Source organism: Leptopilina heterotoma, unplaced genomic scaffold (genome assembly GCF_015476425.1).
Source record: "Leptopilina heterotoma isolate Lh14 unplaced genomic scaffold, ASM1547642v1 Lhet_120, whole genome shotgun sequence".
Taxonomy (NCBI): Eukaryota; Metazoa; Arthropoda; class Insecta; order Hymenoptera; family Figitidae; genus Leptopilina; species Leptopilina heterotoma.
Window position 1 is genome coordinate 805,833 of NW_025110838.1, and position 17,090 is coordinate 822,922.

General features: G+C 23.3%; 1 protein-coding gene across 16 annotated transcripts in view; it reads right to left on the minus strand.

Annotated features, from left to right (window-relative positions):
- The window catches only part of LOC122510693 (glutamate-gated chloride channel), a 157,211-nt gene that overhangs the window by 20,378 nt on the left and 119,743 nt on the right, over positions 1 to 17,090 (minus strand). For 8 of the 16 annotated variants that reach the window (XM_043625632.1, XM_043625597.1, XM_043625544.1 and 5 more), the window contains 3 exons: positions 16,158 to 16,240; positions 14,258 to 14,398; positions 6,851 to 6,940 (listed from right to left, as the gene is read on the minus strand). In XM_043625632.1, coding sequence (XP_043481567.1) covers positions 6,851 to 6,940; positions 14,258 to 14,398; positions 16,158 to 16,240 — 314 coding nt within the window. The remainder of the gene's footprint in view (positions 1 to 6,850; positions 6,941 to 14,257; positions 14,399 to 16,157; positions 16,241 to 17,090) is intronic. The other 8 variants (XM_043625623.1, XM_043625615.1, XM_043625606.1 and 5 more) reach the window with 1 other exon arrangement.

Consider the following 17,090-nt stretch of genomic DNA (forward strand, 5'->3'; position numbering starts at 1 on the left):
ATTGTTTATTAAAGTTGAAAATTACTGCACATTTTTCTCAAGCACTGTTTAATTATCACTAATTTTACATTTTGCTACTATTACTATATTAAGATAGTAAAAAATATCTTTTTACAATATCTACCAAAATGTACTTGAAATAAAAATAATATTAAACTTTTTCAAAAAGAAAATCTGTGTTATCGAAATAAAACTGATTTATTTGATGAAAAAGAAAATGAAAATAATTATAAATTAATAAATGGGTTTTTAGAAAATATAATTTCAAATTATAAGTTCACTGTAGAAGGATTTTGACTTCTTTTTTGTAAACTAAAGAATGACATTAATATTAATTAAAAAAAAATTTAGAAATTTTAGAAGTTATAAATTTAGGATAATAAAGTTAAGTGAAAAAAGAAAAAGAAAATCCTAGAAAAGTTTTCACCGGGAAACGTGTTTTTATGTGCATCTTTATTAAATCGCCCTAGTTCATACACGAAAATTTCGGGTCAAGGCGCTATATTTAATTTCCCCCGGGGCAAATAACGATGTGTGGTATTTAACAAAATTAAAAACGAAAAAAGAAAACCAGCCTGCTCCAAAACCAAAATTCGACATATATTAAATTTTCTTTTGAGAAGCTTTTAAATTAATCATATTAAACGCACGAATGAAGAGTTGAATATTATTCTTGTAAATTAAAAAAAAATATATTTTGATAAAAAAATTTCTGAATCAAATAGGGCCATTATTTTCTATTTTTTGGTCTAAATTTGACATATCCTAATCAGAGTATTTAAATTTTTTTTTTACTAAAAAAGGATAAAGGATTGATGTTCATATATTTAAAAGTTTAATTTTTTCATTATCCTTCCAAAGTTTTAGTTACTTTAAATATTTAATAATTTTCCTATTTTTCTTTTCATTTTTTGCCGTATTTTTCTCAAAAGTTTTAATTAGCTTGTAATTTGTTTTAAATTTAATTTAATAGTAAACAAAATTTTATTGAAGAAATTCTAGTTTTTAAATTATATTTAAGAAACACTTTTTTCATATTCAATTTTTTCTAAATTTTATTATTATCTGCATATTATTTTTTTCAATTTTTTTTCAATCCTTTTTCAATTTCATTTTTAAAATTTTATTCTTTTATAAATTTTATTTTCTAAAATTATATTTTTTTTAATACGAATTTAATGTCACTAATTATCGTTTATAAATGGAATTTAGATATTTAAAATTTTCTATCCTTACCTGTCTGACCAAACACAGATTATATCACTGATTGGTTTGAGCAATGGAAACTACATTAATCATTAGGTACTAAGCGAATTTTCATACAAATTACTATAATAATAATAATTCTATGTATAAAGAGAAATTGAGATACGAATTTACCAAAATTGAGTTAAATAATTAATTTATGTATCCAAGCAAAAGCTATTTAATATAATGCAAAAGCAATCGGAAAATAAGCCACAGACATGAAAAACGTTGAAAATTATTAATATACACATACCTTTTAAATTGAAATTTATTTTTAATTCATTAAATTATTTTTATTTACAAATATTTTCATTTATTACAAATATTAAGTATTAAAAAGAAAATTTAAAAGAAAATTTTTTAAATACTTTTATTTATAGAAATTTTTTTTATTAATTTGATGTATTAAATTAATTTTTTGAATATATTTTTAATTTTATTTTTAATTCTATTTTTCATTTTATTTTCCATTTTATTTTAAATTTTTCAATTTCTATAAAATTTTTTTAAATACAATTTAATAATATTTCTAAATTCCAAAAAAAAATTATTTATTTAAATCAAATGTAATTTATTTGTTAACTAAAAAAAAACATAATTAAAATTTCAGGAAGAAAAATATATTTTTAAATTCTCATTAAAAAAATAAGAATTTCATTTTTTCCAGTGTTTCGCGAATAAATGTTTCCTTTTTTTTCACTTTATAGATTCTAGTTTGAGAGAACTATAAAACGGTACATTGACCCAGATTAGAACTTCTTTTCTAGACCGATGTATATTAAAAGAGAGGGAGAAAAAAAAAGAAAACTCCTTTTGTAGATAAAAAAAAAATTACGAGTTTTCTCGTATATACCTAATATGATATTATATCTGGACTCGAGTTTACTTTTGAAAATACTGGAAAAACGAATGTACCTCACAAAATATCAGTACTCTATATATAGAACAGGAACATTCTTCTTTATTTTCAAGCCTCGAAACTTTTTCTTTATTGACACACAAATATTATAGAAACAAAGGAACAAAAAATCGAGAAAAATATAAAAACTATTGTATTTTTCTTTACAGGACTCGAAAAAAAGCTTTTATTAGCTAAAAAAAGCTATGAGAATTTTTTACACCAATTATTATAAGGCAAAGCATTGAAAGTTTTATTTGCAAATAATTTCATAATTCTTGCAAAGATTGAAATATTTTATCAGTAATGACGAATAGTTCCAATCAGACAAATCGATTTTAATTAAAAATAAACTGCAATATATAATTAGTAGAACATTTCTTATTTTCTTCAAAATTTAGTAGTAAAGTGATTAATTGGGTCAGGCATTTGGTATGTTCTACAAAACTTATTTTTTCAGTAGTGGGACAAAGATTAGATTAGACTAATCGGTCTAAATTAGAAATCAGTAGAAATAAATATATTTAGTCAGACATTTAGAATTCTGTGAAGAATTCCAAGTTAGTAGTAATTTTGGTTTTAGTCAGACAAATTAGTTTTGGGTGGGAAATAAGTAGTAAAGTATACGTTTAGTCGGACAGAACTATTTTACTTTAAAATTAGTAGTAAAACATATGTTTAGTCTGGCAAAGCTGTTTTGTCATAAAAAAAATTATTTAAATAAAAATTATTTAGGTAGTAAAAAATGGTTATAATCAGAAAAACGATTCCAATTACGAATTTAGTAGTTAAGAATATGTAGTTAGACGGAACTGTCATTTTATAAATATTATTTAAGTAGCACAAAACAGTTATAGTCTGGCAGAAATATTTTTAATTAATTCAGTAGTAGAAAATATATTTTGTCAAACAGCAACAATCTTCGGTAAAATATTATTCAAGTGGTAAAATGTAATAATAGTCAGACATAACGATTTGAAATAAATTCAGTAGTACAATATATATTTAGTCTGACCGAGACTTTATTCCTTTGTTAAATTATTCAATTAATAGAAAATAAAATTGTAAACGAGCAGAACATTTTTAATTTATAAATCTGTAGTAAGAAATGTATTTAGTCCGACAATGTCGTTTCGTTTGCGAAATATTATTTAATTAACAGAACATAAATACTAAAGTTAGGAAAAGCGATTTAAATTAGAAATCAGTAGTATAAAATGTATTTAGTCCGACAGAGACGTTATTCGTGTAAAAATTATTTAAGTAGTAAGTAATAGCTGTAGTCAGGCAAAATAATTTTCGTTTGTAAATATATATATTATTTTTTCAGGTTAGTATTATTATTTTTAGTAGTAAAACATATCTTTAGTCAGACATTTGATTTTCTGTATAATATTATGTAAGTGGAAAAAAATTATTATAGTCAGGCAGAACAATTTCAATTAAAATCAGTAATAAAAAATGTATTTAATCAGTCGCAATGTTCTGTAAAAAATTATTTAAGTAGACAAATTTAATTATAGTCAGACAGAGATATTTCAATGTACAATAAGTAGTAAAAAATATTTTTCGTCAGACATAATTTTTTTTAAGATACTTTGTAAGTAGCAAAAACTAATTATAGTCAGACAGACGATTTTCGGTAAAATATGAAAGTAGTAAAAACAGTCATAGCTAGACATCGACATTTATTTGGAATTAATAGGAAAAGTGTGAGAATATTTTCTAGAGAAAAATATTCAACTAAACGGAGATGGTTTTAATTTTAAATCAATAGTAAAACTCATATTCAGTCTGGCAGAGTCGATTTTCGAAAAATTGTGTTCAAGTAGTAAAATACAGTTGCAGTCAGACATCGAATTTAATTTAGAATCAGTAATAAAAGTTCTATGTTTAATTACACAAAAACGATTTTAATTTAAATCAGTAGTAAAACACATATTTAGTCAGACATTAAAATTTTAAAACTTTATAGTAACTGACATGTTCAGTCAGACCATAATTTCAATTTTGACATATTTATAACAAGATGAGTCTAAAAGTAATTTCTTTTCGTGCCGTGGAGTCAACAAAATTAAAAAAAAATTTCACGAAGTAATTATCGAAATTATATAATAAACCTAATTTATCATCATACCCCTATTATTTTTAAATTTTTAATTTCCGAAAATGAAATTTTTAAAAATTAATTTCATTTTCAATATAAAAATAAAAATTTTTTTCTCTTCCTTCTTTCCAAGAAAGAAAAATTTGTTTCCCTTCCTTAAAAGTATTTATTATTAACGAACACTGTTTAACTATAAGACTTGACAAAGAAACACACACAAACAAACAAAAAAATATATATACGAGTTGGACGGGAAATATTCTACGACATTAATAAAGTGCATTCATGCTTCGTTTATGATGTGTACTTTTCAAACACATTAAAAATATTGTTACGAGGGAAGAGCGCTTGATTATACATATATGTATGTATTGAGTAAAAGTTCACGTACATTACAGTTATTTTAAAAATGCAAATTTCATCTTTTACTGTATAACACACTGAGAACAGCAAGCTTCTCTGAAACTAGATATCTAAAAGGATATTATAAAATATACTCGATGTAAAAGATTTTTTTCTTTACCTTGTAATAAAAAACAAGGTAATTTTATCATTTACATAAAGACTGAAATGACAATGTTAAATATATATATTTTATCTAGTTTGCTAAATAAATTTTCTAAGAAGATGATGAAAATATCTATTTTAGTATTTTCTCCTCCTAATGGGTTAAGAAATAAAAATATATTGTGCCAAAAGAGATGAGTTTTTGCCATGTTCATAAATAATGGAAATTAATATAATTTCAGCCAAAAATTAAATTATGGTTGGAGATTTTTTTTTAAAATAATGACCAGGTTATGATTTTCAATTCCCAAGCAGATTAAAGCAAGCTTTTTTAATTTGATGGTTCAAATAAGGAAAACATTTGATCGGTATATTATCAAATGTATAACTCTTGAAGAATATTTTAATTCATTGAGTATGGAGATAATTAATTAAAAAAATATGTTTTTAATATGTTTTTATAATTTTTTATTTTTTTTTTTGAAAGAGAAATTTTTATATCAGTAGTTAACGTCAGTTTTGATCACACGAATTGATTTAAGACGAGAAATCTGTAGTAATAGAATGTTTTAATCAGACAACTTTAAATAATTTTGTGTTATTTGAAATTATTTTATAATACATTATATTTTTAAAATTTTCAGAACAATATATAATCTCTTCAACATTTGATGTTTCTCAACTAGAATTTGAAATTAATTAAGTAGTAAGAAAATTAATAATAAAAACTAAATTTAGCGAGTTATTGTACGAAAATTAGTAGTAAAAAGTAAATATAGTCATATATTTTCAATTTAGAAAGAAAACTAGTAGTAAAAGGTAAATATAGTCAGACATTTGCGTTTTAGAACAATAATTAGTAGTAAAAAGAAAATATGGTCAGCCATTTTCGTTTTGGAACAATAATTAGGAGTAAAAAAGGAAATATAGTCAGAAATTTTCTTTTTAGAAAGAAAATTAGTAGTAAAAGGTAAATATAGTCAGAAAATTTAGATTTGGAAAGAAAATTAGTAGTAAATGGTAAATATAGTCAGACATTTACGATTTTGTACGAAAATTAGTAGTAAAAAGAAAATATGGTCAGCCATTTTCGTTTTGGAACAATAATTAGGAGTAAAAAAGAAAATATAGTCAGAAATTTTACATTTAGAAAGAAAATTAGTAGTAAATAATAAATATAGTCAGACATTTACGATTTTGTACTAAAATTAGTAGTAAAAAGTAAATATAGTCAGATATTATCGATTTAGAAAGAAAATTAGTAGTAAAAGGTAAATAATTCACGATTTTGTACGAAAATTAATAGTGAAAAGTTAATATAGTCAGAAATTTTCGATTTTGAAAGAAAACTAATAGTAAAATATAGTTTTATGTAAAAATCAGTAGTATAAGGCATACTCAGTCAGACTTTTTTGGTTATTTATCAAATATTCTTAGTGGTAAAATAGAATATGAGTCAGGCAAATGGTGTCAAGTTTCAAACCAGTAGTAAAGTATGTTTTAGGTCAGACAAATTGATCTTTTATCTAAATCAGTAGTAAAAGGGGTTTATAGTCAGGAGTTTTTGTCATTAGTAGAATATTATCAGTAGTAAATCACTTTATATGTCAGGCATGTCGAATTAGTGAAAATCAGTAGTAAAGTGTACGTTTAGTCAGACAATTGCATTTTTATCTTCACAATTACTTCAAAAGTTAAATTTTTCGTTACACGATTTTTAAAACACCAATGAATTGTAAATAATTCTTCACTTAAAGAGTTATACATCTTCTAAACTTTTCAAAAAAAAAAAAAAAATAGCAAAACAACCAGATGGTAATTTTGAATTCTAAAACTATATTAAAACAATGTTTCCCAAATTTGAAAGCATACAAAAAAAAAAAAAAATAGAAAATTGTTAAAGAAAGAATTTGTAACAAAATTTCGCATAAAATATAATTTAATAAAAGTCAACTAAAAAAGAAATGGGATCGTGGCTGATCTCACGATTTGGTTAACTTGGTCCTGTCTCTCTTTGGGGTCCTTGGTTGGTTCTCGATCAAACTTTTTAATCACTTGTAGGGGGAAGGGGGGTGCCTTGATGCGTTTACCTTGTTCTTCAAATCTCCTCTGGCACAGTGAGCACCTAGTGTCCCCAAAATCATCGATCTCGTCCTCGTAATCAGCCAACAGCTGTCTGTCTGCAACAGAACAGCTTCGATCTGCTTCCGGCTTCCGCTTTTTTTTGTTTTTTTTTTGTTTTGCTATCATTTTTTTTTCCTTTTTTGTTTTATTTTCTCATGAACTTATATTTTTACCCCTATACACATATTTATAATTCCACCTTACACACTAAATTTTAGAGGTTTTGTGAATTATTTTCCTCTAAAATTCCCTTTTTTTAATAATAATAATAATAATAATAATTCAACTAAAATAGATAAAATTCGCTTCTGGTTTTATTACTAGTACTAATAATAATAATAATAGAAGAAAAAAACTACTTTTTATGTGCAGACTATTTTTAATTTATCTATTTTCATCTCTTTGTTTCTCACATCTTTCGATTTTCACTGTATTTTGTTTTTTTTTTATTCTCACTCATCAATCTTGTTTTGTTATTATTGTTATTGTTCAAAAATCATGTCAGCGATCGGTAATAATTACTTTTTTTTACACTTTTTCTTAATTTCTATAGTTCTACAGTCAATGCATTAACTACAGTTTTTTTTCTTCTACTCTAATATGAATTGGATCAAAAGGAGAATGGATAGAATCAAGCAAATAAAATATAAATATAAAAAAAAAATCGAGAACAATTTATTTCCCGAAAATAAAGAAACACTTTATTATTTTTTTTTTTTTGTTATTCAGTGAAAAAAATTAATTTTTCACTTAATTTCAAAAAACCTATTTTTTTATTACCGTAATATATTGAAAAAGGATCCTCCTCAGAAGAGACTGAAATTTAAAAAAAAGCAAATGAACATTATGAATTAAAATTAAAGAAAAAAAAATTGGTGAATAAAAAATTCTGTGATTAAAGGAAGAGAGAAAATTTTTTAAATAGTTGAACGCAAAATTTTTTCTTCCCCAGTGGATTATATTTTCTAATAATAAAATATCCTCGAGTTTACGGATATTTTATAATTAACATATTTCCATTGAAGATTGTGCAAAAAAAAGAAGAAGAAAATCAAGTTAAATTTTAAAGGAGCAGGAGAGTGTGGATAGAAAAATAATTGTTTGTAGTATAATTGTGTAAAGACTATAGAGTAATACTGTGTGTTTCATTATAAAAACATTTGCTTCTAAAATAGATTTTTATTACATTCTCTTTTTATCTATTTTTATACATTTTCACATTTTTTTATTTTATTTTCTAACAAATTCTGTTGGCTTAAAATGAACAATTTTTTAAGAACAATTTTTACTAGTTACAACAATTAAATATTATATAAAATATTGGTTTTAACTTATTTAATTAATTATTAATTTTTAATATTTAAAAAATTTAAAAAAATTTAAAATACTAATTTTTATAATTTAGTTTCATTATTATGTTATAATATTCTATATAATTGCATTAATTATATTGTATTTTTATTTTATCTATACTTTTCTAATGTTCCCTTTGACTTTTTTTAATAAAAACTTTAACAATTTTTTATAATTCCTTCCTTGGATGATTACCGATCGCCGATTTTAATCTAAGCACGCAAACACTCCGCCGTGGTTGCTTCTTGAAAATTAGAAAAATGAATCAAACATGCGAAAAGCATTTTTAACTATAGTATTAAATTCACATTAATATAATTTGCTTATCTAATATTATTTTCATATTTAGAATAAAAATAGAAAAAAAATTCAAATTCTCTAAATTCATTTTTCGTCAAAAGCCGTGCATTTCATAGAATGATATTCACACGTGCAAAACATATTATACAACAGAAATTGATATTATAAAAATAAAAATTTCTTGGACTATTCAATTTTTTTTTTTTTTTTTTTTTGACAAAACAAGTGATTTTTAATCAGAAAAATGTATAATAATTGTTTTTTTAAATCCTTTCTCAGGAAGCACTGAGATTATAAATAATTGCATACAATCGTAGTTGCTAATTTTTATACTATATTTTTATTGTCTTGAAAAAAAATTCTTTGTTTTTTTATTTTTAAATCTAAAAGCGTGCGGTATGTATAGGGGAGAGTCTCCAGTTGTGAGACGGGTTTCATTTTTGACCCGTAAATTGTAAACGGGTAAACGAAATTGTTAATAAAATACACCGTTCGAAAGGTAACAGAAATACGCAACTTTTATTAAAAGAAAGTATAGTGTTTCGATGAACTTAAAAAATTTTACGATACATTTTCCGAGCACATCGCTTTTTTCAAAAAAAAAAAATGTCTCCAGTTGTGAGACACTCATTGAAAATTGCTAAAATTTAATAAGTTTGACATAAAACGTTATGTTTAGTAGAAATAATTAAATATATTAATAATATATATTATTATATACTAAATAATAATATTTATTCGCCAAAATATGACTATCAAATAAACACAATTTAATAGCTTCAACAAGAGCATTAAAATTGATTTCTTCTGAATCAATTGACTTTTTTCCACTTGACATGCCCAAAAATACTAGAAAAAAGAATCAAAACAACATTTAAATAGTATGCCTGCAAAGTCGTATTTTTTATGCTGCCCAGATGGGTGTTGACACCGTCTCACAACTGGTGATATGCTGTGTCTCACACCCAGAAATTGGCGCTATTTTGAAAAAGGAAAATTAAATTATTTTCAACCGTAGATTGGAACAATGCAATATTGCATCACAAAATATAAGGAAAACACTAAAAGAAAATGCATTACATTTACCTTTTCCAATTAATTAACTTGTAAAAAAAGTACTTTGCATTTATTGAAAAAACGCTTTTTAGTCGATTATCACACACAGTGTTGGTATTTAACAAAAACAGTTTATATATCCGCTTCGGCGTACACGAAAAAGTTGGCTCATATAAAAAGAAATGTTTTTATATAAACCAATCGGCTTTTTAATATTGCATGTTAAAAAAAATTGACTGTCTCACAACTAGAGGTGTCTCACAACTGGAGACTCTCCCCTACCTATATTCTACTTTAAACATTATGAATAAATCATAAACTTCCTTTATCAGGTATGCAATATTGTTATATTTATAATTTTATATACACAATATAAAAATTAATGAAGCGCATAAAGTATTATAAAAAAATTTTGTTTCTCCTTTAGTGTTATGTTTAAACTGAAAAACCTGGTCTCAAAATAAATGGCATAGACTACTTCGTTTTGAGTTGCAAGACGCAACAAAAATAATTTTGTAGAAAATGCTGTTTTATTTACGCAAAAATTGCTGAATAAAAAATTGATTATTACAATTTTTGAAACAATTTTTTTTTCAATGCTTCAAAAATTGTAAAAATTAATTTTTTCATTCGGTAATTTTTTTATAGATAAAAAAACATATTTTCTACAAAATTACAAATGGATTTTAAAATCTATCAATTTTTAAGAAAACTAAAAATCCAAAGAGTGTCAAAAATATTTTCTGACCATTGATTTCCTCTCAAAAAAATTACTATACGGAAAGAGAATATTATTATATTAATTTTTCTAAAAGTATTTTACAATTTGGGGAAAAATGCGATGAAGCGAAATTTTGATATAAAAAATAGTTAAGTTTTAAAAAAAGTTATGTGAAATTTAGTATAATTATATCAAATATCAAGAATATTAATTAAATGTTAATATAACTTTATTAAATTTCACATAATTTTTTGTTTGCGGTTTATAGTATTTTTTTAATAAAAATTTTGCTTTGCAGCACATTTTCTCCAAATAACTTTAATATATTAATTATTATTAATGAATAATTTTTTTTTCATTTTATTAATTATTCCCTATTATTAATAATTAATAATTGCATTTATTAAATGGATAATTTTAGTAAAAATATAAAATTTTCGATTATTAGTGCTTATTTTATAATGACTAATGAAAATGCTATAATAATAATAAGTTTGCATTATATAACAGAAACTGACGGCACGTTTCAACTGCAAAGATCAGTTACAATCGCTAACGAGATGTAAACATTTTTGTTTGCCATTGACTTGTTTGAATAATTGCATCGTTATTCAAATTTTAATCCATTAACCGTACAAATTGCACATTTGCAATTCATTGATTCTTCAAATTCCCCATTTTTTCTATCTAAAAAATTTTTAAGGACTTATAATTAAGACCTCGTGATGGTTAATTTTATTATTAGTAACTTTATTAACAATTTTATTACTGAGCATAAATATTTTTTACTACTATTTATTAATAGTATTATTTTTAATAATAATAATTTTTTATTAGAATAATATTAAGATTATTTATAAGTATTTTATTTATAATTACTAACTTTTTTTAATTATCATTTATTTTTTATCCTTTTTTTATTAACTATTATTATGAAATAAAAATCTTTTCATTAGTATTGAAAATTGATTTTGAATCTTAATTTTTTTCTGTTATTTTTTAAGTTTATTGTTAAAATGTTTTGTGATTAATTCATAATTTAAATTTTAAATTGTTAGTCTTTTTTATGAAAAAGAAATTTTTTTCTAATAAAATTGGAAAATTTTTATTTGTTTTACCTAAACGTAATTTTGTGAATTGATTTTAAAAAATTGACATCTGAAATTGAACCCTCGATGATTCGACCTTGAAGCGAACCACAGCGGACAAATTTCAGAAGCGAGACAGGGACCAAGGTTGCCAATGTCTAAGGAACTAATATTGCAAACCATTCTACGTTCATAAAAAAGACCTTGCCTTGACATGCACTTTTTCTCTTGCCAATAATAATGTAATGCGACATTTAAATGCTTTCTTGCACATTCGTGTGTTTCTTTCTATTTTTTTTCATGCTAACAATTTTTCAATCCAGTCGTCGTTCGACAATCAATTTTCAATTATTTGCCAATTTGAAAATTTTTTTCATCAAAAAAAAAAAAGAAAAAGTTATTATTTTTATTATTAATCCTATTCTCACTGATTTTATAGTATTTTCTGATTTTCTTCTTCAATTTTAATTATAGTTTCAAACCTTGTAAATTTTAGTTAACATTTTTTTTACTAACAATTTTTCTATTCCTGGAAAATTTAATTATAAATTTTTGTATAAAAATTTTCCTCATAAATTTTTCTTGTAAATATTATAATTTATAAGTAGAAAAATAATGTATAGTATAAATTTATAAATAGATTTTCTGTAAGTTAGAAATATTTTTAAAAAATATTAAAAGTGAGAAAAAAGCAGTTAATTAATTTTTATAATTAAAATTTACAAACTAGAGTTATTAATATCTTTTAATCGAATTTTTATATTTGAAAACAATTTTTTTTTTAATAAATCTTTTTATTTTCTAATAAAACGCTAATAATAGACTAGATTGCTCCTCGACCGTGTTGAAAAAATTGTTAGTTCGTGTGCGTGTTGTTTCCATGCAATATGTATCACTAGGTAATGAAAGTAAATAGTAAATACGATAAATAACAATGAAAAACTTATTAATAATTTTTAACAAGTAAATTTTATTGGAAAAATTTTATGAAAATAAAAGCAAAATATTTTTTTGACACTTAACAAATTTTTCCAAAAGACAATTATTTAAGAATTATACTTACATTACCCAAAAAAACTGGAAATCAAAATTCCAAGTTTTTATTATAAATTTTATAATGAAATTAATGTAGAAATTTTTGTTAAAAATAAATAAAGAAAAAATTCTAATTACATTTTTTTGTTGTTTTTTGTGTACAAATCTCAATTATCCCTCGTGGGAGTTGTACACATAAGAAAATGTAGGTTGCATCTTTCACGAATGTTGAATGAAAAATGAAAAGTTGCTTTCTCCTGAGGCACAACTTGGAAAATTAAGTTCCAGTTTTACTTGTAATCTTGTGAATATAAGGGGTGCATTAAATGTTGGGTAAGGAATTACTGGGATAAAAAGATTATTCGCTTCACCAGTGAGCGCAAAAGCCACGCACTAAACAAAAGAGGGTCATGGACTATAGGGTATATATAGAAAAAAAGAAACAATAACAGCCGTTTTTCCCCACCAGAAATTTTTTTTTTTACTTTTTAATGAAAAACTTACCTTGATAAAAAATATTTTACCGAAATTCATTAACTCGAACATTTAACACATTCCATGGATAATTATATTTTCATTTAAATCTCTTTTCCACTTTATTTTCGCTTATAAAAAAAAGTAATTAGAGTCAGAAGAAGTACTTTTAAATTTTATTTTAAAAAAAAGTGTTAGAGCAAAAAAAAATATTTTTACTATCACGTACAAAAAAACTTATCAATCAGAGTTATATTATTTAAAAATTTAATTTTTCTTTGAAAAAAGTATTTGAGACGGAAAATGTAATTTTTTTCACGAAGTTAAAATAAAATTTAGTCAGGAAAAATAATTCTTATTTTTGCATTCCGAAAAAAATTATTTTTCTTTTCGCGTACAAAAAAAAGTACGTAAAAATAATGAATTTTTTTAAATTTAGAATAAATAATTTTAATTTTTTTCGTTCAATAAAAATTTTAGAGTCTGAAAAAATAATTTTTCTGTCCGCGTTCAAAACTGAGTAATAAAAAAATAATTTCTTATTTCACGTACACGAAAAATTATTACAGTAAAAAAACAATTTCTTTAAAAATTAAATAGAAATAATATTTATAATTATCTCAATTAAATTTGTAATTAATTCTCAAAAATGGGAAATTAAAAATAGTAAAATCGAAATTAAGACTTAGTACCTAATCATGAATGTAAATTAGTCCCATATTCCTGAAACTATCGAATTTAATAATCAAAGTCAATAAGAACTGATTCAATACCAGTTCATATAATTGGAAATAGTCGAGACAATTCATAAATAATTCTATCAGATCAATACAAATGTATCATGAGAATATAAGGGTTATCAAACTTTCTTTGTGCAAACTGTATACGTATCGAGACTAGAAATAAATATAAAAAATACATTTTTTTTCCTTTCCTTCCCGAAATAAATAATTGAGGAAATAAAAAAATATGATAATTAAAAAATTTAAAAATTAAAAAAAAATAAAAAAGAGAAAGAAAAGAAGTGAAAGAAGAGAAGAGAAAATAAATATTAATCAAAAACAAATTCGAATTAAATTATAAAATCTCACGTATAGTCGTTTTTGAAACTAAAAACTTGTAAACTAGTTTTTAAATAAATAATTCTATATATCACTTGCTTTGAAAAAAAAGTGTCAATATTTATATATTCTTGCAAAAGTAATTAGAATTAAAGCAAAAAATTTCAAGTCAATTGCGCAAATAGTGCAAGTGAGTGTATTTGGTAATAGTAGAGAAAGAGAAAAATTTTAATTTTAATTTGTTTTTCTTTTATTTTTTTTTCAAAGATTAAATTTACGGCTTACCTCTCCAACTGGCTTTGATGGGACATGTGATTGTCTGATTTTGAATAAGGTATGCGTTCAATGTCGTTAGACTGGGACTTTTTCGTAACGTGCCCTCGTCATTTTTCCAAACGTATGTGATCGCCGTTTGCTCATAGGATACTGAAAATAAATTCTTTTATTAGAATTTAAAATATTTATTACTATTTTTCTGATTTTTTCAGATATTTTCATTTATTCTCTTTTTATTTTTTTAACGTACTTTTTTATTTTTAACGTACTTTTTTTATTATTTCCATTTTTATTTTAGAACGAAAAATTGTTTTTAATTTACTAAAAAAATATCTATTTAAAAAACATTGTCAGTAGTAAGAGGAAGTTACGGCCAGACAAGGATGATTACTATTATTACTAATATTATTCAATAGTAAAAAGATCCAAACAAATTGAGAACCATTTATTCTTTACAGTAGTAAAGGCAACTTTTATGTCAGACAATTCTCAAGTGCAGGCAAATAGTTTATCAATAATAGAAAATATTTTTACTCAGATTATTTTATTTATTGGAAACTTTTTATCTTTAAAAAATTATATTAGAATCTGACACATTTATTATAATCTTAAATATTATTAATAAATTGAATGTTGTAAAATTGTATTAGTTTTAAGATAAAATATTAATAGATAAAATATTAATAGATAAACTAATGTTGGTAGTCTAATAAAACATTAGTAGGAAGCACAAAGATACTAGTAGTAAAACAGAAAGGTACTAATATAATAATATTAGTAGGAAAACAAGTAGTAAAATAGAATAGTAGTAGAAAAAAATAGTAGTTTAATAGAAAGTCAGTAGTAAAACAAGTAAAAAAATTAATAATAGTAGTGAATTAGAATTGTAGTAGTAAAAAATACTAGTAGTCAAATAGAACATTAATAGTGACACTAAAACTAAAAACAATGACTAGTAGGAAAATAAAATACAAGTAGTAAAACATATTACTAGTAGGTATAAATATTATTTCTACTAAAATAGAATATTAATAGCAAAGTAAAATTTATGTCAGACGAAATATTTTTTAATTTAGAACCACTAGTAAATTTTCATTTTTCTAAAAAACTTATTATACTTTTTTTCCACTATATAGCGGAGAGAGGATCTTTAATATAAAATATATACATATAGCTCTGTGTATGTACATCTCAAAGGAACATTCTTTGTAAAACATTTCATCTGATTTTTTAATGAATAGAGTTTTCCCTGGATTCTCAAGTATTTTGTTGAAAAATTTCTCGAACTTCTTAAAGGGTCAAAAAAAAAGAAAACGAGAAGAGAGAAGAATTAAGCAAGGCAAGAAAGAACAAAAGTCTTTTTAAATATTCTTACAAAGTACTGAGGTAACGTTTTAACTGGTACATAGGCAAAGAATACTCCATTCTACATGTAGATACATCAATTTCTCTCTAAAATATTTCTCAGCCCGACTCACTCACTCTTTCTCTCTTTTCTCTCGTAAGGAATTTTTTAAAAAATTATTTTCCATATAAAAAAGAATCATTTATAGTAAAAATTAAAATATTTCTTTAGAAGGATTTCAATTTTTTTTTTAAATTCTTTAAACAAATTTCAAGGAAAAAATAGTAGGAGAATAATAAAATGAATTCTGAATTAAAATTTAAAGTCATGTCACTTATTACCCCACTGTTACTCATTGCCCCATTTGACGGTATTATTAATTGTTGTTGGAGTTTATAAAATAAATTCATTTTTACAAGTAATTTTTAGTAAAAATCTTCTTTAAATTATTAGTACATAAAAGTACATAAAATAGTACATAAATAGTACATAAAAGTAAAATAAGAGAAAAAAATTTAATGAAAAAAAAGGTGAGAAATATTTTGTTGAGACGAAAATACTTACTGCTCTCGATAGCGAATGAACACAATGGGTCATCGAATGGGAAAATGTTAAGTCTACCCTGACAGGAGAGGATTAGATGACGCCTGAAACATAATTTATCATTACGGTGAAATATTTTTCAAACATAGAAAAAACATTTTTCCTAATAAAATAGTTTTCCTTATCTACCAATATTTATTTTTTTATTTCCAAATCGAAAAAGATAAAAAATCATAAATTTTTTTGGAAATACGGTTAAAATGAAGATATAAACATTTACAAATAGTGTTTATTGTGTTGAAATTTGACAATTGACTATTGTGATTTCGATTCATAGAAGCATAAAGTGAAATATTTGTTATGTAAAACCAATGTGGTTTTGTGAAGCTAGTGGCGGATATTGATTTAACTCGCTCAAGTTAACTGTTAACGTGCTATTTCCAGTTGTTGGCTGACCAAAACGGATTCTATCTACTGGCAAACGTATAATAAAGATTCTTGTCTCTTGTTCTTTATATTTTTTATCCATTTTTCTCATTTTCTGCCGTCTCAAATATTATTCGCTTAAAGCAATATTTCAATTATCTATACTTATAAAATGTATCAAAATAAATATTCCTTTGCTTCCTAAATTTTTAGTCATTAAATTATTATTATTATTTTCAAAGTTCCATTTCTTTTAATTTCAATTTACATGTTTTCAAATTTATTTACTTTTAACTTTTTTCAATTTTAATTTTAATTTTGTTTATTTTTAATTTTTTTTTAATTTTAATTTTGTTTACTTTCAATTTCTTTTAAATTTTATTTTAATTTTATTTAATTTAATTATAATTGTAATTCTGGTTACTGTTTTTAAATCTATTTTTTTAAATTTTGGTTAGAGACTGCTTATGGTGAGAAACAACTATTTTTGGTTTTTATATTTTAAGAAAACATTTTATAATTATAACT